At 40.5% G+C, this 25,164-nt stretch overlaps 1 protein-coding gene and 5 non-coding genes across 6 annotated transcripts in view; 4 read left to right on the top strand and 2 right to left on the bottom strand.

The window, feature by feature from the left end:
* The window catches only part of clec4e.S (C-type lectin domain family 4 member E S homeolog), a 40,864-nt gene extending 39,141 nt beyond the window's left edge, over positions 1 to 1,723 (bottom strand). Inside the window, exon 1 of the mRNA XM_018241971.2 lies at positions 1,557 to 1,723. Within this exon, the coding sequence (XP_018097460.1) occupies position 1,557 (1 nt within the window). The 5' untranslated portion in view covers positions 1,558 to 1,723. The remainder of the gene's footprint in view (positions 1 to 1,556) is intronic.
* Positions 1,724 to 3,773: 2,050 nt separating this feature from the next.
* On the top strand, positions 3,774 to 3,846 carry trnak-uuu. The gene has a single exon. It is a non-coding gene; the product is annotated as a tRNA-Lys (tRNA).
* Positions 3,847 to 7,738: 3,892 nt separating this feature from the next.
* trnai-uau lies at positions 7,739 to 7,831 on the top strand. Its single transcript is given in 2 exon segments — positions 7,739 to 7,776; positions 7,796 to 7,831. It is a non-coding gene; the product is annotated as a tRNA-Ile (tRNA).
* Positions 7,832 to 15,220: 7,389 nt separating this feature from the next.
* On the bottom strand, positions 15,221 to 15,313 carry trnai-uau. The gene is given in 2 exon segments: positions 15,221 to 15,256; positions 15,276 to 15,313. It is a non-coding gene; the product is annotated as a tRNA-Ile (tRNA).
* Positions 15,314 to 22,232: 6,919 nt separating this feature from the next.
* trnak-cuu lies at positions 22,233 to 22,305 on the top strand. Its single transcript has one exon. It is a non-coding gene; the product is annotated as a tRNA-Lys (tRNA).
* A 930-nt stretch (positions 22,306 to 23,235) lies between these two features.
* Positions 23,236 to 23,308, top strand: trnav-cac. The gene has a single exon. It is a non-coding gene; the product is annotated as a tRNA-Val (tRNA).
* The last annotated feature ends 1,856 nt before the right edge of the window (positions 23,309 to 25,164 follow it).

A 25,164-nucleotide genomic window follows, 5' to 3' on the forward strand; every position in this document is an offset into this window, starting at 1 on the left:
TCCTCAAATAAATTCTACTAAAATATTGCACTGCAAATAAAATTCTAGAAACCAAGTTTTTAAAAATATGTTTTACATTTTATAACATTTCTGTTAAATATGTAAAAGAACCGTCACCCTATTAAAGCAGGTAAACAAGTTATATATTAGTAAAAAGCTTTTGGAAGGAATATAACATATATATTTTTATATATATAGTTACTGTAACTTTTATGAACAAAGTCTTTTCAAGCTCAGTGGCGTAACTAGACACCAAGGGGCCCCGGTGCAGAAATTTGCAACTAACCACCCCAAGCAAATGTGCCACGGGTAACAATTAATAATCCAATGTCATGGGACTGAACTTAAATTTTTTTTTTACAAACAAACTGGTACATTTATTTAGGGCAAAGTATTGTACAACTAAAATTAATTTTTTACAACACAGTACCAGTATTGTGAAAATAATCTGGTTCCGACTGCAGTGATTAAAAATCAGGGAAGCAGGAAAAGCATTGGTGGGCTGGGGACATCTTTGGAGGAAAGGCCTGTTAAATGTTTGTGCTCCACTCATTGGGGAGAAGAAACGCAGTAGCATTTTCATGTATAATTGCCCAGATATCATAGCAAGATGAACACTTGTGACAATCTCATGTATAATAGCCCCAAAAATCATGGTAAGATTAACACAGGGGCAACCTCATGTATAATATCCCCAGAAATAGGGTTGCCATCTGGCTGTTATTTTACCAGCCTGGCCGGAAAAATTATGGTTGATCCCAATGTTACTAAAAGGAAAGAAAGTTAGATATATAGAAAGGCCGGTATTGTATTCCAGAAAAGGTGGCAACCTTACTAGGGATGTAGCGAACTGCCGAGTATGTGTTCGCGAACGCCGTTCGCGAACACCGGCAAAAAATGCGAACAGTTCGCGAACTTCGAACATCCGAAAATCGTTCGATTCGAACGATCAAAGGATTTTAATCGTTCGATCGAACGATTTTCGTTCGAATCGAACGATCGAAGCCATTCGATCGAATGATTTCATTCAATCCAATGGCTTCGATCGTTCGATTCGAACGAAAATCGTTCAATTTTAGCGATCGAATGGTCGAACGATTTTGACGCGAACGCCTATTGGCGAACGTCGCGCGACGTTCGCGAACTTGCGGCGGACGCGAACAGTCGAAGTTCGCGCGAACTAGTTCGCCGGCGAACAGTTCGCTACATCCCTAAACCTTACCCAGAACTCATAGCAGGATGGCACAGTTGCAATCCCATGTATAAAAACCCCAAGAACTTATAGCAGGATGAACGCAGTGTCATTACACCACTGTCCAAGCTCATTCCTAGTCATTTCTATCCTGTGCGTTTAGCTCCTACTGTATATAAAGGAGGCCAAACATTCACAGATATTAAAGAAGTTTCTTGGAATATTCAGTGCATGTATGGTGGGAGACGAGATCAATAATCAATACAAGGATCAATACAGGATCAATAATTAAACCTTTTGACAACCTGCTTCTGAGCAATAACTTACACACACACAAGTGAAGGTAGAATTTAAAAACATTTACTTAGCTTCGTATGGTGATAATTACAGGAATAGCCAGTTCAGCATCAATCAATCAGCATAATGGAGGAGCTCCGCAGCCTTTGGGTACATGAACCTCAGGTTCCCGATAATCAAGAGATGATCCAAGTTCCAGGCACTCTTTCGGGAGTCCAAGGTGAAGCTCCTGAGCCAAGGCAAAGGCTGTGCTTTTATCCCCAAATTTCTTGTTAAACCGCCAACCCCAACTGCTGACATAGGCAAAATTGTTTAAAAAAAACAGCAAATACTAAGCCATTGTTTTAGGAACTTTATGCCTCTTCAGCCAGGTCTTAATCAAATAAATTGGGCTTATGAGGCTATTGCCTGCCTGGTATTATTAGGGCTATTTGGTGGGTAACAATAAACAATGGCTATGACTGTTTACCCAGCAAGGCACATACAAGGACACTAGACTCCCCTCATCCTTAGTAGGTTTCTATTTACTGTACTGATTATTCCATTAACTAATATATATATATTCAATATATTAAAATGGACAGTTATAAATTGTAAATCATAAAAAAATAACCCCTGCATTACAAGGTAGAATTATTTTGTTTCTACTTGTATATCTGACGATTTTGCTCTTAATGATAGGAGAGAAAGCTAACAATCTTTCCTGCAACCATAATCCTTATTTAACGTGTATGACCACCTTATCTGTTGTACATTGTCCCCTTAGTAAGTGGGAAAGCTCAGAACATTTCCCAGCCCCCACCCCCACTGGTGCTACATAGTGGACAAACTGGTTTACATGAGGGGGGTCTTGTAGGATCCCTCCCTAGTAAACAAACATCAAGGCAACAGCACAGGGGGGGGGGGCATTTAGTTACCCACAGAAACTTGCATTACCCACGGGAGGTCAAACATCAAAAAATACCTTTGATTTGAAAGGCACTGAAATCACCAGTTCGGAGTCAATTGAATAATGTAATTACACAAAAATGTAAAGGGAAGAGTTTTTGACATGATGATGTGATTCTTGGAATGGGGAATCTCAATGCTTTCTAATAGACTCACCCGCATCTCAATCACTTCCATCCTCCTCTTTCAGAGTGCTTCAGTTTTCTCCTCCTTTTTGGGTTATCACCTGGCCGGTATTTTACAGGCCTAGCCGTTAAAACACTCGCCAAGGCCGGGACTGGTATTACAAATTTACCAGCAATGTAGTTGCTAGGGTTGCCACCTTTACTGAAAAAAATTACCGGCCGGTGGGGGGTGGGCACAAAAAGGGGACGGACAATGAAGCAAAAGTGGGCGGGGCTACACAACGTGCCGCGAAAGGGGGCGGAGCAACATCGACCTGATGTCAAGAACACTGCAAAATAGGTAAATTCTGCGCGAATTGGGGGCAGGCCGAGGGCTATATTTTAAAGGGTATTACAAATTACCGGCAACTGCATTGCCGGTAAATTTGTAATACCAGCCCATGGCCTTGGCAGGTGTTTTACCGGCTAGGCCGGTAAAATACCGGCCGGGTGGCAACCCTAGTAGTTGCCGGTAATTTGTAATACACTTTAAAAAAGTCCTTGGCCCGCCACCAATTTGCTCAGAACTTAAATTTTTTTTTCAGGCTTCTGGCCATCGCATGCATTGCTCCGCCCCTTTCGCATCACTATGCATGGCCCCACACCTTTTGTGTAATGGACCGCCCCTTTTGCATCATGGACTGCCCCCTTTTGTTTCCGCCCCTCATTGGCTGGTAACATTTTTTAGAAAAGGTGGCAACCCTACTTCCTTTATATATGAGATCTCATCACCCCATACACTCCCTCTGGGGCCCTGCGCTCAGCTCAGGACAATCTACTGACCATAAAGTTCACCAAAACAGTTCACAAAACCTTTTTCACTGATTGCACCCTGCCTCTGGAATGCTTTACTATCTTGCCCCCCACACTAACACCTTTCTCTATAGCTCCTTAAAAACCACCTACTAGATGAAGCACTTTGGTAGCCTTCGACTGCAGCAATGCATCCTTATCCAATGCACTTTATACCCCATCCCTTTTTGGTGTTTTGTTATGCTCTTCCTACTAGATTGCAAGCTCCTTGGGGCAGGGACCTTATCCAAACTGTGTATTGAAAGCTCTTGAAAAGAGGAGAGACACAAAATGTGACTTGTAAGAGGAAAACAACCTGTTAAACATATAATTGACCTGACAGAACTGTAAAATATGTTGTAGAAAACTTGCTCCACAGAGCCCGGATAGCTCAGTCGGTAGAGCATCAGACTTTTAATCTGAGGGTCCAGGGTTCAAGTCCCTGTTCGGGCGCTATGTATTTAGTTAACCTTAAAAACATTTGTGAATTCTGGATCATGGCCATCAGGTCAGCAAGCAACTGCTCAAGTATTTGGTTTCTAATAACAATAATAGCAACACTAATAATTATCCTTTAAACATGTAAAAGAACTGTCACATGCTTAAAGGCGTTGTTCACCTTTAAGTTAACTTCTAGTATGATGAAGACAGGGATATTCTGAGATGATTTGCAATTGGTTTTCATTTTTTATTATTTGTGGTTTTTGAGTTATTAATTTTTCTATTCAGCAGCTCTTCAGTTTGTAATTTCAGCCAGCTGGTTGCTAGGATTCAATTTACCCTAGCAACCATGCATTGATTTGAATAAGAGACTGGAATATTAATAGGAGAGGCCTAAATAGAAAGATGAGTAACAGAAAGTAGCAAGAACAATACATGTTTAACCTTACTGAGCATTGGTTTTAGATGGGGTCAGTGACCCCTCATTTGAAATCTGGAAAGAGTCTGAAGAAGAAGGGAAATAATAAAAACACTATAAAAAATAAATGATGAAGACCAATTTAAAAGTAGCTTATAACTGGCCATTCTATAACATACTAAAAGGTAACTTGAGGATGAACCACCCCTTTAAAGCAGGTAAACAAGTTATATATTGGTCAAAATGCTTTGAAGTGGATATAATGATATATAAATATATACTGTATAAAAATATGCTACTGTAACTTTTATGAACAAAGTCTTTTCAAGCTCATTCCAAGTCCTTTCTCTCCTGTGCTTGTACTTTTGACAGTATCTCTGTTTAGCCCCTACTGTATATAGGGTTGCCACCTGGCCAGTATTTTAGTGGCCTGGCCGGTAAAAATGATGGCTGATTCCAATGTTATTAATAGGGAAAAAAGATAAATGTATAGGAAGGCCGGTATTTTTTTCCAGAAAAGGTGGCAACCCTAACTGTGTATAACTCTTAGTAAGTTCCCACTTGCTACAGGGACAATTAAAATCAATAGCTCTAAACTTTTCACTTTTTAAACTAGTAATGAAGAAGTATGTTTTTCTGACATTTCCATACATTATATTCATACATTTTCAAATATACATTCAGTACATGTGTGGCCTCTCCCATTCACATCCTTTGTTTTATATCTTTCACATACTTTTAGTATCTTTTTAGGGTTAAATTCATTCACCACACTATTTCTACTTATCAATAGAATATTTAAGTTCCCAATCTTATTGAGCCCTGCTGTTTGCTCTGTTTCCAAAGTGAATATCCACAATACTTCTCTTTTATTCAGAAGCAGGGCCGAACTGGGGGGCCGGGGCCACCGGGACTGCTGTCCAGGGCCCTCCTCTGGCCCCCCCCCTGGCCCCCCTCCGCCCCCCACCCCCTTCTCTTACACGCATGCATGGAGGTGCCTGACTGCGCAGCTAGGGTTGCCACCCGGCCGGTATCACCTGACAGGGCTGGTATTACTAATTTACCGGCAATGAAGCCGGTAATATGTAATACCCTTAACAAAAGTCTTTGGCCCTCCAGCAGAAACGTAACTTTCCTTCGTCTTCAGCCCCTCTCGCGGTGGGGCCCTGTCCCCTCTTGCATCATGACCCGCAGCTCCGCCCCTTTTCACGTCACATTCCACCCATTTACCTGTGGCTCTGCCCATTTTACGTCACAGCCCGCCCATTTAGTTACCGCCCCCAACACTGGTGGTGTGAGAATGGTTTTCCGGAGAAGGGGTCCGGCCCGGCGGGGGCCCGTGAGGGTTGGTGCTCACCGGGTTTTTTCCTGGTGTCCCACCAGGCCAGTCTGACACTGTTCAGAAGCTTTTTTCTATCGCCCCTGCTTTTTCCTAAAATTACATGTTCTATAGTCTATACCTTGAAAAGAGATAAACTTCTCATTACCATTTTGGTCTGCTAGATATGGTCAGCTATTGCCAATGGAGTAGGATCTGCTCCACTTGGGATGCCTTCCAGAGGGGTGCTATAGACATATGGGATAGATTGGAAGCTAGGGGGATATAGTGGAAAATGCAGAAAGAAAGCATATGGACGAGCAGTAGGAAATGAATGTAGAGACCTTTTGAAACAAGCAAAGAAAAATAGAAATGGGAAAAAAAGTAAAAAAGGTGAAAACCAAAGGATAAAAATGGCAGGCACTCACAGATCCCACAAAAAGGCTTGTAAAAGAACTGAGAACTTACTTAGGCCACAAAAATGGACATTTACATAGCCTTATGCGTTTCATGCCATACAGCCTATGATTAAGTGCCTATTGGCACAAATGCATAAGGCTATGTAATTGTCCATTTTTGTGGCCTAAGTAAGTTCTCTGTTCTTTTACAAACCTTTTTGTGGGATCTGTGAGTGCCTGCCATTTTTCTCCTCTGGTTGGATACCTCAACTTTGAGCTGTAGTTCTGGGGCATGAGCACCCAGACCCCACGTATTCAGGCACGGACTTACATAATGGGCGCCCCTATGTCCGCTGTCATTTGTTGCCCCCGCTCGTGGCTCTAATTTTCATCAGTGTTTCTCAACTAATGTGGGTTCAGTTGGGCAGCATGCTGCTCCTAAAATCCTGCCACCCTCGGCCTGGGCCTTGATGGCCTCTCCACAAATCTGGGCCTGCATGTATTAGTGGTGAGATAATAATAATAAAAAAAAACTTCTTTGGTTTTTAATTTGGGATTGTCTTTTTAACTTTGTGAATGAATTTAACCCTAAAAAGATACTAAAAGTATGTGAAACATATAAGACAAAGGATGTGAATGGGAGAGGCCACACATATATACTGAATGTATATTTGAAAATTTATGAATATAAAGTATGTAAATGTGATACAAACATACTTCATTATTAGTTTAAAAATCAAAAGTTTAGATATGTTGATGTTGATTTTAACAAAGTTTTCAATGTTTGCATAACTTTAAGAATGTCTCTAAAATGGACTGTGTTACTAACTATAAAGTTGTACTTTTTGTATTATGTAACCATGCTCTGAGGAAGTGACCTTTAGAAGTCACGAAACAGGTCAGTAGATTTAAATTTATCGCACTACACCATGCTGACAGCGATTTTTAAAGAGATGAAATAAAGAAAGAGATGTTTTAAAACTATATTTGAAAAGTGCAGTTGATCCTGAGCTGTGGAGTTTCTCATTGATCATGACGACTGTGAGAGTGGCTGGGAAACCATGCGAGTTGCGGTGAGCTCCTCTATCACTTCGAGGAATGTCTGTAATACAATCAACACCCTGCTTCCATGAGCTCTCTGACCCCACCATGGTGGTTTTACTAAACAGATGATGCTGATTGGAGTAAGATTCCAGGGTATATATAACGACAAATATTTGGTACAGGTCATTCTGAATTGAGAAAGCCAGTTGGATGACTAACAAAACATCTTGAAAAAAAGAAAAATACAGCAAATGCAGTTGATTAGACTTACTACTATAGATATACCATGACTTGTATAAATGAGAACCTTTACAAACAACTTCCTCCTTAAGGTGGCCATACACAGGCCAGTAAAAGCTGCCAACTTGGTCAGTATTGGGCTCTGCCACTGGCTTCCCCAACTGGTATATGGCTGAAAAATATATTTGTCAGATCAAGGACTGTGTTGGTTCATTGATGCGGTCCTCATTCTGACCACTTGTATTTCCGATGTTGTGATCTGATCGTTGGGCCCTAGGAGTCACAATTGGATCAGCCTATTTACCAATTGGGACAAAATCCACTCATTTGGAGAGGATCGGCCCATGTATGGCAACCTTAAAATAGAGACTCATAGTGATTGGAAGTCAAATTCCAAAATTAAATCAACAGATTCCACCACCTCAACAAGTCTTGAGACAGTTTATCCTGTTTATTGTCTGTGAAGAAAATGAAATCTCCACAAGTGCTCCAGTGGCGCAATCGGTTAGCGCGCGGTACTTATAAGACAGTAACTGATGAGCGATGCCGAGGTTGTGAGTTCGAGCCTCACCTGGAGCATGGTTTTTAGGGAAAATCACATTTACGACAATTTATTTTTTTCACTATTTCTCTATTATGACCCTCCAGGTCCAGGGGATTATCATACAGATGATGCAGGACCAAAAGAACATTTTGTTACATGCCAGCCAATATGGAATTCTCTTGTTCAGTAAAATTGCTTGAATCCCCAAATCTACTAAATTAGGGTGTGCATTTCTAGGAACTTCCTTTGGCACCATTAACAAGGGAATACCCCTTATAGATGCACAATGCTATAACTCTGTTTCATTGCTTTAATGGCAGTCCGGACGACAATCTCCCCAAACTGCCTTCCCCTGCTGAAATGAAAAAACTTCTGCGCCAATGCACTCATGGTGCTTCAATTTCCGAAGCCACCCGAAGTTGCCTCACAAGGAAACTTTGGGCGACTTCGGAAATCGAAACACCGCGAATACATTGTTGCAGCCCTTTTCTTTTTTTCATTTTAGCAAGGGGAAGGCAGTTCGGGGAGATTGTCGCCCCAAAGAAGAGGCGATTAGTTGACTAAATCTCCCCGAATCTGCCCGTGTGCTTAAACCATTAAGGTTAGGTGGTTCTACTGGACTGGGAGTCACATGTTGAAACTTTTATGGAGAAATGCCATCAAAGGCGTAATGTTTTAGTCTAATTACTGTACCTCTAGCTACCAATCAGTAGGAAGTATTCACTGGTCACTTGTTTAACCCTTTCACTACCAGCAGATTTGGCCAATTTTTTTGCCAAACCAGTTTTGAACATTTTTGCTTTTTAAGGGTCTTTCCTGAGGGGTCCTTTAGTTTACCCAGGAAAACAATATATATGTTGGTTTTTTTCAAGATTACCCAAGCTTTCAAAATATGCTACAATATTGGTGTAATTCCACTTCTGTAACAAGATATAGGCTTCTAAGTGTCTAAAAAAATCATGTTTCCCATAATATAAACACATACTGCATATCAGAAACAAAATTTATTTTATGAATGGGTAAATTATGTCTTCTCAGCTGCCAATTTGCATAACATGGGTAATTATGTCTTTCTACTCCAAACTACAATACTGCAAAGCTATGCTAAAAGCAGTAGTTTTTATGATATTTCTGAAAAATCGCCTAAAAATATTGCAATTTGACGCATTTATCTCACATCATTTCTTACATAAAATTGGAAAATAAATATATTGAATCCAAAGGTCTACTGAACAGTTTGATGCCAATATGCATAGATATACCAAAGAAGCTATGTGTGGACTAGTGCATATGAATTTTCTCGGCTGCCAATTCACCTTCTGTGAACAAAGCTCCCTGACTTTGTATTATGTGTCCACACCCCCTAATTACCATGTTAATTTTACAAAATTTGGCAGGTTATGAAAGTTTGAACATATTTCTGTGTTTTTTTCCAGTTATTACAGTTTTGCTAATGAAAGTGAATTGCCCTTTAAGCTGTGAGTCCAACTTTTCCCAAGGGAACTCCTTATCAAAATTCTTACAATTACTTATTTGCTTATCTCAAAATTGTTAAAAAGTATCTTAGTTGCACCAAGTGGCTGTTCTGGGCTCTCTGCCAAAAGCCAATTAAGTTGGCTCGCAGGACTGCAGGTTGAGCTATCAAAAGCGCCAGCATCAACTTGCACATGTGCGTTGGTGTCAACTCGCGCATGCGAACTCTCAACCAGCGCAGCATCGGCCCAGGTTGCCTAGGGTGCCTTCCCAGTGTGGCCCGGCTCTGGTCGGGAGGGCTGGACTAAGCACTTGTCCCCCCTGGACTTGCCTGCAGAAGCAGCCTGGGACACAGACACTGCACTGATTTTCAAAATGTTTTTCCCCACTCCCTCAGACCATTTCTTATCTGCAGCCCAAAGTTTCTTTTTACAGCTCCCTTGGTGCTCGCTCCTCCCTTGTCACACTGCCTGCAGCCAGATCAAATTACTTGGGGAGAGAGCATTAGCAGCACTGATACTGCCCGCCTCCTTCAGTTCCCTGATTTCAGCAGGGGCAAAAAGAAAACCAAGGAAGGAGCTGCTTATTAACACTGCAGCCTCCTCATAGAGTTGCCACCCGGCCGGTATTTTACCGGCCTAGCCGGTAAAACACCTGCCAAGGCCAGGGCCGGTATTACAAATTTACCGGCAATGCAATTGCCGGTAATTTGTAATACCCTTTAAAAAAAGCCCCTGGCCTGCCCCCAATTTGCAAAGATCGCAAAGAACTTACCTTTTTTCCAGCGCTATACGATGATGCTCCGCCCCTTTTGTGGCACACTTCGTAGCTCCACCCCCTTTTAGCATCATGAACCGCCCTCTTTTGGTGCCCGCCCCCCACTGGCCGGTAATTTTTTTTTAATAAAAGTGGCAACCCTACCTCCTCACCATCCTCTCACCCACATGGTCAGTGGCTCTGCTTTTGTGTTTTTCTAAGTTGTCTCTGGATGATGTGCGGCTACTGGTCCACTTTCCAGTCAAAGCCAGAGATCTGTGAAGGCAGTAAATCATGTAAAATAACTGTGCCATTCTGCTATGAGTTCGATAGGTATTTATACATGAACTTTTCACTTTGCCATCTTTGTGTGAGCTCTGGGGGTATTTATACATGAAATTGCCACTTTGCCATCCTTTATATTTAATAAAAATCGCCAAATTGGAATGATCCATTTGATGGTAGTGTCACTAATGAAGATGCTATACGTATGCAATTTGAACTGCTTTATATATTATATAAAAGCTTTGTGGATTGTGAAATTTGCCTCCTTGCCCCCACCCCCTGGAAAATATTCTGCGGACACCCATGTCTGTGATGCTCATGTGACCTCGCATCTCTTTTCCTGCCTTGTGCTCACATTCCGGCAGCAAAGTATGTGTCTATGGGATGAGGCACATACCTTGAGGCAAGATATGGCCCTCACTATTAGCACAAAACAAAAACTGTGGTACCGTGTTAACCAGTAGCAAAAATAACAAATAAAAAAACAAACAAATACAAAAAGTATTGTAGAAGGTGCTCCGAAAGCTTGCAATGTATTTTTTTTATTGTTAGCCAATATAGACTCTATCTATCTGTAACGTCCTAATTTATTGCCCATGAATACCTTTCACTGATCTAACAGTATATATGCTGTGCCTTTCTAGCTTTCATTTGTATTTTGCCTGACGAAGGGGCATTGGTGCTCGGAAAGCTTGCAATGTATTTTTATTGTTAGCCAATATAGTTATCACTTCTACAATACTTTTTGTATTTGTTTGTTTTTTTTATTTGTTTTTTTTTCACTATTAGCAGTCACTGAGCTACTCTGACACTATCAGTTGCACATCTTGTTGTGGAGGGGGAGGCTTGTGGGACTGGAGCTGCCACTAATACTGTCCCCTGTCTAATCCATTATCCGAGCCTGTCATTCACCTTGGCTACAAAGAGAGCCTGGAAAAGGAGGGGGGTCAGAAGCACCCAGCATTGGTGACTTTTCAGCAGTTCCTTTGATTGAGGTCCAAATCATCTCAACATAAATAAAGTCATTTTGTATCCTGTTTAGTTTTGGATGGGAAATAGCTTACTCCAGCACATGCAGAAGGCGTCCCCCTCAAATAGAGTTAGACACTCTGCAGATTTGTTGAATAGTCAGTCCCTCAGTCATTTCAGTGAACTAACTGCAGTTATATATTTCATTTGTGGCACATGGTAGGATAAATACAGTGCCAGTTCTATGTATAATACCTTCGGAACACACAGTGGCAGTTACATGTATATTACCCCAACAAATAAAAGGACACATGTAGTGTCTGCTTTGTGTATAATGCCCTAGAACACATGGGGCGCATGCCAGCGGCACTTCGGCGTGCGATTGATAGGGGGGGCCCAGGTGCACATCCTGTACCAGGGACCGCCAGCAAGTAGTTACGCCACTGTGCACAGTAGGCCTGGGAGGTTCCTATGCCGTCTCGTCTCCAGGTGCCTTTATACACTTTGGTTTGTGGCATCACAGTGTTGTTCAATTAGGGTTGGCGGCCGGGGAGCAAAACAACTTTCATACACGTTAATATAATGCAATGGTGACAATGTATACAAGTTAGACTGAATGAATAAGAAAAAATGTAAAGTTAAAATAAATGGGTAGGGAAAAGAAAAGCATGTGTTTCCGCCAGGTTTCAAACCAAGGACCTTTCGTGTGTTAGGCAAATGTAATAACCACTACACTACAGAAACTTCCTGCTTTGCTGGCCTTGTATACAACTTAAAGATACTTATATACATATAAAATATTTTCTACGGCAACTGGATGAATACGGATGGATCAGTATGAACGGCAGCTGGTTTGTTTGTATCCCAGAATGCAGTTCGTTGCCAGATACCAATGACCAAACTCAAACTGAAAGTTTCGATGGTGGTTGAAGCCTCTCTAGAGCTAACGATACACCGGATTCCGGCTTTTTATCTATATCAACTTTATGGTGGCGGAGGGCCGTGAGCTTTCAGGCCTCTTTTGACATTAATGCGGAAGTGCGCCGTGTCCATGGAGATTATGATGTCTGCTCTTCCCTGTGCTTGAAAAATCATTGGTTATTTGCATTAATAAATGCATTTCCGTTAACGATTACAGACCTCAGACAAAACACGCAGCCTTTCCTCTCCTGCTCGCAACACTATCTTCTAAGCGAAACAGGAGTTTAGAACAGCGATGCGTCTCTATGGTAACAGAAGCTCTCTCATTTCTCTTACTTAGACGATAGTGTTGCAAACAGGGGAGGAAAGGCTCCGTGTTTTGTCTGACTGAGGTCTGTAATCGGTAATGCATTTATTAGTGTGTTTAACGAAATTACATACACAAAGTTTGGATAGACTGTTATGATGGAGTCATGGATCAGCATAAATAGTGATAATGTTCGGGCGTTATGTGACGCATATGTCTTTGCTGCACATGGAATGCATTCGATTTAATTGCGCATGCCCAGGGTTTGGGGGTTGTGCGCTTGTGCAAGCCCTCAGATGGGGATTTTTAAACTTGAATTTGATTTCAGAATAATTTCACAAGGAAACTCAGTGGGAAAAAAGCTTCTAGTTAGCAGATCTTAACATACTGCCCAATACTTTGAGCTGTATTTGTATTTTAAATTTAGGTCTCCTTTAAGCTGCAAGCTGAAACCTGCTTATCTTAAATATTTACAATTGTATCTGAGTACAGGCTCTGAGTATTCCAGGCTCTCTGCCTAAAAGCCTCTTATTTAATTACATTTCAGAAACTTTGCATCTTTTTCTGACATCAGTGCAGGAGATTAAAGAGAAACTCAGGACATTTTAGTAACAAACCGGGACTGCAGGATGAGCTGTCAAAATCGGGACTGTCCAGCAAAAAAATGGGAAAGTTGGGAAGTAAGACCAAGGGTGACAAATCTCCCTGAAAATGCTTTCCCACTGACAATAAAATAAATTGCCAGTGGGAAACATGTTTGGCACTTTGTTTTCTGAATTTGAGTTAGAGTTACCACCTGGCTGGTATTTTACGGCCCAGCTGGTAAAACATCTGCCAAGGCTGGGGCCGTTGTAACAAATTTAGCGGCAATGTAGTTGCTGGTAAATCTGTAATTCTCCAAAGATCAGCCCCCCAGGTCTGCCCCCTTAGCCCTCAGATCTGCCCAGAACCCACCTCAAACTTATCCTTCCTCTTCTTTTTCTAGTTCCCCATTCCTCCTTTTATGCAAAAGTAATATCTCTGCCCACATTTTCTCAGTGTCTCACCCCTACTACATCACAGACCAACCCTTTTGTTTTGCTGGCCCGTGAGTTTATTCTAAAAAGCTGGTAGAAAATTGGCTAAAGTTGCCATGCAATGAACTTCAGCTAAGATGGCAAGCAATTGTTCTTGACACTACAAGTTTCCTTTCAAAGAATTGTTTAGTGTAAAATAAAAACTGAGTAAATAGATAGGCTGTGCTAAATAAAAAATGTATCTAATATAGTTAGTTAGCCAAAAATGTAATGTATAAAGGCTGGAGTGATTGGATGTGTAACATAATAGCCAGAACACTACTTCCTGCTTTGCAGCTTTCTTCATTTCCACTGATTTATTAAGCAGTAACCAATCAGTGACATGGGTGATAACTGTTGCTTTTGAATCTGAGCTGAATCCTGAGGATCAATTGCAAACTCACTGAACAGTTATGTCCCATGTGGCCCCCCTTATAGTCACTGGCTAACTCAGATCTGAAAAGCAGAAAGTAGTGTTTTGGCTATTATGTTACAGATCCAGTCACTCCAGCCTTTATACATTACATTTTTTGCTAACTAACTATATTAGAAACATTTTTTATTTTATAATTGTACCCACAATGCATTGCATGCGGTGATGGTTCTTTCCTTATTGAAATCATGTGTGTAGGGAATTGTGGGGTTTGGAGGATGCAGGCTGAGGACAGATGGCTGTTGATACAAAGTTACAGTAGTCAGCCAGCTCAGCAAAGTAGTCAGACAGATCAGCAGGAGAGCAGGGGGCTAGGCTTAGGGAACTGTCAGAAACTATTACAAATCTGCATGTTTTTCAAATGATGTATATTGCAAAGTCGCTTGAAATTGTGTTTACTTTTATTAAAGCTTATGTTATGTTTTTGTGGAGTTTCCCTTTAAGAAGGGGAATTCACAGTCAAACTTTCCCCCAGGCTGCCAGCCTCCTTAGCTGATGTCATAGATTACATCACTACGGTTGGCTACAGAATTTCCAATGTCTCACCAACAATGCAGGAGCCCAGTCACAACATACAAAAATATAGTGTGGCACAGCAAGCTGGTTTTGGTCCCAATAAGGATTAATTATATCTTAGTGTGAATCAATACAAGCTACTGTTTTATTATTGCAGAGAAAAAGGAAATAATTTTTTAATATGGATTTTTAATTATAATGAAGTCTATGGGAGATGGCCTTTCTGTAATTTGGATCTTTCTGGATAACGGATCCCATACCTGTGGAATTTTTTTTTACCAGGAATATGATTTTTAGTGATTGAAATAGTTTTCAGTAGGAAAATATTTACTATTAACATCCTTCAGAATGCTTTGAAGTTCAACTGTGCAGGCAGTAGTCATCAGGGCCGGAACTAGGGGTAGGCAGAAGAGGCAGCTGCCTAGGGCGCAATGATTAGGGGGCGCTGGGCAGCTACCTCTTCTGCCTACCCCTAGACTGGACTCACCTGGAACTTCGCGTATGCAATGCGCCCCAAACGTTACTGCGCATGTGCACCAGCGCGTGTGATGGAGGAAGGGAGAGGGCGAGCTGGCAGCTGGGCTGCCTTGGGCGCCCGGCTCGCCTCTGGTAGTCATTGACCAGGAAACATTATGGCTCCTGCCTGTTTTTTTTTCCATGTTGGGTTAGAGGTAGGGGGTAGGAGCAAGCCTGGCCACTGTAAAACACTTGCTCCAGGTGAGGCTTGAACTCACAACCTCGGCATAGCTTATCAGTTACTGTCTTATAAGTACCGCGCGCTAACCGATTGCGCCACTGGAGCACTTGGGTGGTGCAATACTTGATTTCTTCAATGACCGTTAATTAGGGTTGACATAGAGATGACCAAATGTATGCCAAATACACATGTATGGCCACCTTTTTATTGTTCCATTCAGTCATACCAACCACCTGAATGTTTGGAACAGCAAGAACGTAAGGAGCTGCTGCTCCCCTTTATTTCCTTTAGGCTTGCCAATATAAAGCTGGCCATAAACGTGCAGATTTTAGCCTTATATTTGATAAACAATCATATGTCTCAATCTTCTGACCTAACCATTTAGATAAAAATAAAGTAGTAAAAGAACAAATCAAACAATGTTGTGGCCATGACAGCAATAGTATGAAAGCGATGTCTGACAAGTAGTAGTGGCAGTCGTCCATTGATATCGTCAGATAGGCAATACATGCAAAGATAATATTGTTAGCCAACAGAAATCTTTTAACCTGTCCGATCTACTAAACCAAACCTCCCAACATTTTGGAAACAGAAAGAGGGATAAAAAGATTTGCTGCGCAGAGCACAGTAGAATTGTTTGGCCACACCCCATTATTACCACGTATATTTTACATATAAAATAAATCTGTTCTGGGCACTCTGCCAAAAGTCAATGACGTTTTAGAAACTTTGAATTTTTGGATGGCTATTCAATGCAGGAGATCAAATAGAAACTTGGGACATTTCAGCAACAATCTAGGACTGCACGACTTTATCTTTGTGTCTATGGCAAGCTTAAAGGGATACTGTCATGGGAAAAAAATTGCAAAATGCATCAGTTAATAGTGCTGCTCCTGCAGAATTCCACACTGAAATCAGTTTCTCAAAAGGGCAAACAGATTTTTTCATATTTAATTTTGAAATCTGACATGGGGCTAGACATATTGTCAGTTTCCCAGCTGCCCCCAGTCATGTGACTTGTGCTCTGATAAACTTCAGTTACTATTTACTGCTGTGCTGCAAGTTGGAGTCATACCACTCCCTCCCTTCCCCCACCCCCAGAAGCCTAACAACAGAACATTGGAAAGGTAACCAGATAGCAGCTCCCTAACACAAGATAACAGCTGCCTGGTAGATCTAAGAACAGCACGCAATAGTAAAAATCCATGTCCCACTGAGACATAATATAGGAGAAATAACAACCTGCCAGAAAGCAGTTCCATCCTAGCAGTTCCAAGTGCTGGCTCTTTCTGAAGGCACATGACCAGGCAAAATGACCTGAGATGGCGCCTACAACAATATTACAACTAAAAAACATACACTTGGTTAAGGAATTAAATTTTATATTGTAGAGTGAATTATTTGCAGTGTAAACAGTGTAATTTAAAAATCACAACAGAATCACTTTAAGTATCAGGACACATAATTCGCCCATCACTATATATTGATATTATTATTATTAATGATATAATATACTATAGATACTTATAAGTGGTTGCCCCAGAGTGCCGGTTTTTATAGCATGCTGGATAATGGGATGCCAGATAAGTACCTGTATTTACATGCCTAATGCTACACACATAGAACTGTCATCATACCACAAAAGAGATTTTAACTCTCACATAAGGCATTATGGGTGGAGACATGCAAATCACTACTTTTTGTTGCTGTGGCCAACTATGCATCCAGAAATGGTGGTTTTATAGCACAGATCAGGGCTGCCATCAGGGCGGCACGGGGGGTACTGTTGTACCGGGCCTAGGCCTGAAAGGAGACCCAGCTGTGCTGCACTTTTTAAAATAGCCAGGCCCCCCTTGACAGTGCTGAAGCCATGCAGCACCTGCCAAAGTCCTGAAGAGTCAAAAAGCCAAAGAGCGGAAGTCCTGAAGCCACAAAAAGACCCAAAGCCATGAAAAGAGCTGAAGTTGAAGTCCCAAAGCTGTGAAAAGACCCGAAGCAATGTAAGGAGCCGAAGTTGAAGTTCAGTTAATTACTAATCCGTATAATAACAATCCACGGAGGAGTCAGCACTCTCAATAATTAGTTCAAACGTGCCTGGGTACAGTGTCCAAAACTTAGAAAATCTATCACACAGAAAAGGTCTGCAGTCTCAGGTCTTAAGTAAAAATAAAAAATGTTTTATTGAATGACTAACGTTTCGGCCTCTCCGAGGCCTTTCTCAAAGTAAAGACAAGCACAATGTGAATGCCCTAAATACATATGATGGCGCGAAACGTTAATTGGCTGACCTATCAACATCGTCATCAAATAGTCTGATTATACATGTATAACATATATTTAAAAAAACAAATTACATATATTGTAGCAATTTAAACAGTCTCTTTTAAAAACCTCCTTAATAAAGTTAACTGAAGAATTAAACACATTACTAAGTAACAATCACGTTTTACGTATATTTGTCATTGACTAAACTGTCTATGTTACAAAGTATCAGAACCTGAGTACAGATGAAAGTTCTGTAATAAAGAACCCTCGTTAATGTTGACAGCAATTGGAACTATATATTAAATTCAAATATAGTTAGTGCGGTCCTCAGGTCAGGTCAGGGGTCCATACTGTGTATTAGCAAATCAAGTATAAACCTCTCTTTTAACAGTCAACTTTAAAGTTATCCCATGAGTAATGAGTCTGTGCTTTATCTAGTATGTCTGCATTGTAGGGGAATAAATCTCCACCCACACCCGTGTGCAGTTATAATGTGACTCAAACGAGTATTCTCTAACAACTAATTATAAAAGCCTAATAGTTTTAGACCCAAGTGATAACGACTATTTCCTTTAATGTGATAAACTTGTGAAGTGTAGATAAAATACATAAAGTGTGTATTGATATTAAAAATGCGTATTGTCTATCCATTAGCTAATATAGTCACTATCTGATCATAGATTATGCATCCAAAATTAAGTACTATCCCTTCGTGTATATAGACCACCACCCAAGACTGAGAAGAAAAAATTATATATATATATATATATATATATATATATATATATATATATATATATATATATATATATATGGTCACGATCTATTTAAAAAGCATGGCAGTTTTTACAGGCGCTACATAGACGATCTGTTTTTCTGTGGACAGGGCCTTCTGAACAGTTGTAATTGTTTGTACAATCACTTAATGAGTTAGACACGCCGGTTAAACTCACTTCAAATTATAGTTCACAACAAATCAGCTTCAAATCAGATATACAAATCTATAAGTGTAATGGGGCTCTGCAGACACGCATTTACACTAAAGATACTGACAGGAATACACTGTTGCACTATACTAGTCACCACCCTAGGCACCTCCTTGACTCACTCCCCAAGTCTCAGATGATGAGGGTGGCCCGCATAGACAGTGATCCTGAACAGATGAAAATTGATCTTGAGAAAATGGGTTTGAAGTTCCTAGAGAGGGGTTACCCACAATCATTGATCAAGCAAACCATGGACACTGTCGCATTAATGGATCGTGAGCAATTGCTACAGAAAAAGGTGCGTCAGGTAGAGGGTGGTGATATGAAAGATATGTATTATGTCAGTAAATTCAATCCCCATAGTAGAGACAACAAGAGGGCTGTGATGAACTACTGGGAAATAGTGGCTAGCGATGAAGTGATGGGGAAAAGGATCCCACGCAGGCCGAGGTTCAGTTACTCTAGAAATACTAACCTCAAGGAGCATTTGAGTCCCTCTGATCCGGTGGGTAAATACACACAAACCCCATTACACACTTCTTAACACCACGCCCTGGGGTGTACAAGTGCACTGGATGTGTTGTGTGTAATACCTTGATTTTGGGTACGGAGTTCAGGCATCCAAGGACTGGCAAAAGTTACAAGATCAGACAGAGGATGACGTGCACAACCACCATGGTTGTATATATCATCAAATGTCCATGTGGTCTTCTCTACTGCGGTAAAACCATGAGGCAGCTGAAGGAAAGGGTTAACATGCATAGGGCGAGTATCAGGGCAGCATTAGATACCAACAGGAGTATTGATCCTAACAAACAGGACATTGCCCAGCAGCCCGTGGCCAAGCACTGGCATGAGGCCAAGCACATTCCTGCCCAATTTAAATGCATGCCCATTGATCATGTACCTAAACCACCGAGGGGTGGTGACATTGAGACGCTGCTATTGAAAAAAGAGGCTTTCTGGATCTTTGAACTAGACTGTGTTGCCCCCAAGGGGTTAAATGGACAACTACAGCTAAACTGTTTCCTGACCTAACTTGGTTTTGTCTTATTGACAGGTTCTGTGTACTTCGCTCCATAAGAAATTAGATACTAACAACCATGTGAAGAAAGAATTTATTGTCTGTATGTAAAATGATACCGTTTTTTTTTCTTATTTTTTCACAATGTTGCAATATACATGGACACTGTTATGCACTAATGGACTGGACACTGACACCCGGTGGTAAAAAGAAATATTGCAATTGCTATTTGAAAAAAGGCAGAGTGATACAGGGATGAACTTACATGCCTTATATGGACTGGTGACATCATTTTTGGTGCCCAAAATTCACTGATGGGGGTGGGTATTTAATTGTAACTTTGTTATTGCACTGTATCCTTGAGAAAGGTCCCCATGTGGGACCGAAACGTCGGATGATGTGTGAATAAACCAACACTTGTTTTCACCTAAATCATACAGAGTGTGCTGACCCTCTTTTCAATATTACTACAAACTTGGTCATGCACCTCTGGCTTTGTCTATGACCGAGTGCAGGCACTGTCTGACATTTTATATATATATATATATATATATATATATATATATATATATATATATATATAAGGACCTGCACTCCAGTTTCAATGAAAGTGTCAATTTTTATTCATACAAGGAGAAAATACAAGTGGTAAAAGTGCCTACTTATATACATAGCCCTTCCCATTTCAAAAGATGGCGCCAACATGACGCCATGCGTGTCCAATCAAATCTCATCCAATTAATAGACAGTGCAGTCTCCCTTTAAACATTTAATCTGAAACTTTTTCATGTGAAATTTTTTACTCTCGACACCAGGTGACACTATTGAGTGGAGCAAGTGAATGTCCACGTGAAAAAAGTCCATTTGGAGAGATTCCTTTTCTGAACACCCGGCAAATGTAAACAAAGTGTATATTCTGTTACCAGAAGCGACAGATACACAATAAAGCAATTGAGTATTGTTACACTCAATGTGTCATTTTACTTTATATTGCAACATAACTATTTATTATTAACTTTTCTGTCTAATTTTGGCTACACATCATGATTATTTACTTATATCAGTTTAAAAAGCAGCTTAACACCAATTGGCCATTTAACCCCTTGGGTGCCACACAGTCTAACTTGTAGATCCAGTAGGCCTTCCTTTGCAGTAGGGCCCTATCAACGTTACCACCACGTATTTTCACTGGAACATGCTCTACCGTCATGCAACTTAACGCTGTAAGACTATGTTTGGCTTCTGCCCAATGTTTCGCCACCAACTGTTGTGCAATATTGTTTCTTGCCCTTTTCTTTGCTTCTGTCCTCCCTTTCTGGGTCCAATGCAGCTATTATACTCGCCCTATGCATTCCAATTCTTTCTTTTAGCTGTCGAATTGTCTTCCCACAATAGATGAGGCCACAGGGGCATTTGATAATATAGACAACCATGGTGGTGGTACATGTCCTTCATTGCTTAATTAATTATTTTTTACCAGTGTGGGGGTGAGTGAAACTGCTGCACATTATGCAACCGCTACATTTGAACACACCTGGGCTTTGTGCTAGAAAATGCTGATGTTGAGTCTTACTGTATTTAGTCAAAATATCTGCGAGACTTAGGTTCTCTTTCAGACTCCTGCCTCTCTTGTAACTGAATTAGGGCCTTGGGGGTATCTTTTTAGTCAAGGTCTTATCGTTGGAGACCAAAGGCCAGTGTCTCAGCACACATTGACGCTTATAACGCTTATAAATTGCTGCTATCCCATAATGGCTCATGTAATACATATCAGAATGTCCCTTATCTAATGTCTCAACCTCTTGTTTTCATAGCACTTCATCCCTGTCCGGCTCAAGGGCCCATTTCATTATATCATGTGTCAATTTATAGGGGTAGCCTTTTTCTAAGAATTTTCTGGCCATTATGGCTAGGTCTTCCTTTCTCTTGTGCCAGTCACTTTTTATGCAAACCAGCCTTAACATCTGGGACTTAGGAAGTGAGTCTAACAGATGTCTTGGGTAGTTGCTATGGTAGTGTAGAATAGTATTCCTATCTGTGGGTTTGACATAAATACATGAGTTCAGCTTACCATCGTTTTTGTAAAATTTTACATTCAAAAATGCAATACTGTCGATATCATATTTAAGGGTAAACCTCACTGGACTATCAAATGCATTCAATTGTTGCACAAATTTTACCAAGTCATCAGCTAAACCACACCATAGGATAAAAGGCACCAAACTGTCTAAACATCGGATTACTTAGTATCCTGTCCTGCTCATATGCATACACATGCATATAGGAGTTTGCATACACAATGTCATGTTGGCGCCATCCTTTGAAATGGGAAGGGCTATGTGTATAAGTAGGCACTGTTAACACTTATATTTTATCCTTGATAAAGGCCAGAATGTGGGTCAAAATGTTGGATGCACAAGTATGAATAAAATGTTACACTTTCATTAAGACTGGAGTGCGGGTCCTTGTAAAACTTTGTATGAGTAATCTTGACCCTGCACCCAAAACGGACAAAGACTGGATTTGAATGTGAGCATTTATCAATCTCTCTCTTTCCACAAATCCGGGCCTGACCCTAAACTCAGTATTGGGAATCTGCAGGAATTTAGTTATTTATTAACTTATTAAGGGTTAATAAATCACCATAAGCTCCGGCATATCTCCTATCCCTATACACATTTTGCAAGTTGTAGACATGCTCTAAAGTGCTGTAATGGAAAAAAAGTTGATCTGAATAATCTTTTTAAGGGCCCGGCTAGCTCAGTCGGTAGAGCATGAGACTCTTAATCTCAGGGTCGTGGGTTCGAGCCCCACGTTGGGCGCTAAGGTTTTACTTATATGTAACCCCTTAGCAATATGAGAAGGTGCCATACAACTCCCAGTTTTTAAAGAACTTTTTCAAAATCAAAGCTTTATGTATTAGTCTGTGGCTGTGACTAACTGTATGTTGAATCACAGGTGACCATATAGTAGCACAGTGGCTTATTTTAAAGCAAACAACAGGGCAGTGATCCACAACCAGTGGCTTGTGAGTAACATGTTTCTCATCATCCCCTTGGATGTTGCTCCCAGTGTCCCCAAAGCAGGCACTTATTTTTGGATTTCTGGTTTTGTGGCATGATTTGGTTCAATACACACAAGATGTACAGCCAAACAGAGCCCCCAATAAGATAACAATCCACACAGGGGCTACCAAATAGCCAATCCTATCCCTTATTTGGCATCCCCAGGAACTGATATCATGGCTGTGTTGCTCCCCAACTCTTTTTACATTTGACTGTCACTCACAAGTAAGAATGGTTGGGGACTCCTGCAGTAGAGGATATCTGGACAATGTGTGTAGACACAGAATTCTTGAAGTACAGCACCACAAATGTTGTAGAATAAAAATGCCTTTATTTAGAACACTTGGCAGGACCTGGACAAGTAACATTTCAGGCTACAAATAGCCTTTTATAAAGCTTGATAAAAGGCTGTATGTAGCCTGAAACATCACTTATCCAGGTCCTGCCAAGTGTTCTAAATAAAGGCATTTTTATTCTACAACATTTGTGGTGCTGTACTTCAAGAATTCTACATTATAAGAGTGGACAGTGGCCATTAATGGTAAATGCACCAGGATTTTCTGATAACAGGAGCAGAGGAGCTTATTCTGCAAATTAAGCAGATGTGTGTAGACATGTCGTTACTACTAGCTATGGAATTAATTTAAAACTCTCACTACCAGTGAAAACACCCATGTGACCAGCCCAGTTTCTGTAGTGTAGTGGTTATCACGTTCGCCTCACACGCGAAAGGTCCCCGGTTCGAAACCGGGCAGAAACAGTTTTTTTTATTTAAAATACTAAACAAACTCTTTGCATTTGCTCGTGTCGTTTTTTCTATCTATCTATCTATCTATCTATCTATCTATCATCTATCTATTTAACATCTATCTATATAAATTTCCATACAAAGCCAGAGAATTTCTGCAGAATGCATGCACCTCTGACACAACAGGGTTCATCAGTTTCCAGCCATTAACAGACTTGTGCTCATTGGCTATCAACAGCCCATGTGACTTTAATGGGTTCTGTAGCCCCCTCCTACAGTGACTGAGACTTGGGTCATGTGACCATGATTGCCGGTCTCAGCATAGGAGAAGTTTAAGCTGCATTGTAAGCAAAGCCCTTGACAGACATGAATATGTTATGGGCAGATATTTTAGCCTATAGGCTGAGGCACAGGTTTATTAATATTCCTATGCTATAGACCAGTGACTCGAGTTGAGAGCACTATATTGCTCATCAACCCCTTGGTTGCTATCAGTAGCCTCAAAGCAGGTGCTTATATTTGGATTTATGACTTGTTTTGGAGGCATTTTTTAAACAAAATTTCATTAGTATACATCGAAAAAAAACACAAAGACAAATTAAACTTTAAAATCATGAAGTCTTTATTAAGAAATAACTTAGCGAAACTTTGCTTGCGCTCCTCTTCAGAAAAGGCGACACGGCAATGATCAATTGTGCGGCGCTCGATTTCTCCTCCCTCACTAGCTCCTATAAGGAAGGCAGGGAGGAGAAATCGAGCAACGCAGGAAGGATCGTCCAAACGCTTTCTGAAGAGGAGCGCAAGCAAAGTTTTGGTAAGTTATTTCTTAATAAAGACTTGGCGATTTTAAAGTTTAATTTGTCTTTGTGTTTTTTTTTTCAATGTATACTAACATATTTTTTTTTTAAATTTATTTTGATGTGACTGGTCCTTTAAGATCATGCTTTGGTACAGGACCTCCTTTCTACTATCTCTTACCATATGGCGCTTAGCACTATGTCCTTAATACGCTTTGTGTATATTTATTGTATGTAGTGTTATACTTGTCCTCCCTGTGTGTATTTTTATATATTGTAATTTGATATCATGTATAGTAATGCTGGTCCCTGCAGTTCTTTACAAATAAAGTTATATATACATAAAAACTGTCCATTAAAGGGATATTGTCATGGGGAATTTTTTTTTTAAAAAATGAATCAATTAATAGTGCTGCTCCAGCAGAATTCTGCACTGAATCCATTTCTCAAAAGAGCAAACAGATTTTTTTATATTCAATTTTGAAATCTGACATGGGGCTAGACATTTTGTCAATTTCCCAGCTGCCCCTGGTCATGTGACTTGTGCCTGTACTTTAGGAGAGAAATGCTTTTTGGCAGGCTGCTGTTTTTCCTTCTCAATGTAACTGAATGTGTCTCAGTGAGACATGGATTTTACTATTGAGTGTTGTTCTTAGATCTACCAGGCAGCTGTTATCTTGTGTTAGTGAGCTGTTATCTGGTTACCTTCCCATTGTTCTTTTGTTTGGCTGCTGGGGGGGAAAAGGGAGGGGGTGATATAACTCCAACTTGCAGTACAGCAGTAAAGAGTGATTGAAGTTTATCAGAGCACAAGTCACATGACTTGGGGCAGCTGGGAAATTGACAATATGTCTAGCCCCATGTCAGATTTCAAAATTGAATATAAAAAAATCTGTTTGCTCTTTTGAGAAATGGATTTCAGTGCAGAATTCTGCTGGACCAGCACTATTAACTGATTCATTTTGAAAAAATTTTTTTTTCCCATGACAGTATCCCTTTAAGTTCAACCTTAAAGGTATACTGTCATGGGAACATTTTTTTTTTAAATCACATCAGATAATAGTGCTGCTC

Source organism: Xenopus laevis, chromosome 3S (assembly GCF_017654675.1).
Source record: "Xenopus laevis strain J_2021 chromosome 3S, Xenopus_laevis_v10.1, whole genome shotgun sequence".
Classification (NCBI taxonomy): Eukaryota; Metazoa; Chordata; class Amphibia; order Anura; family Pipidae; genus Xenopus; species Xenopus laevis.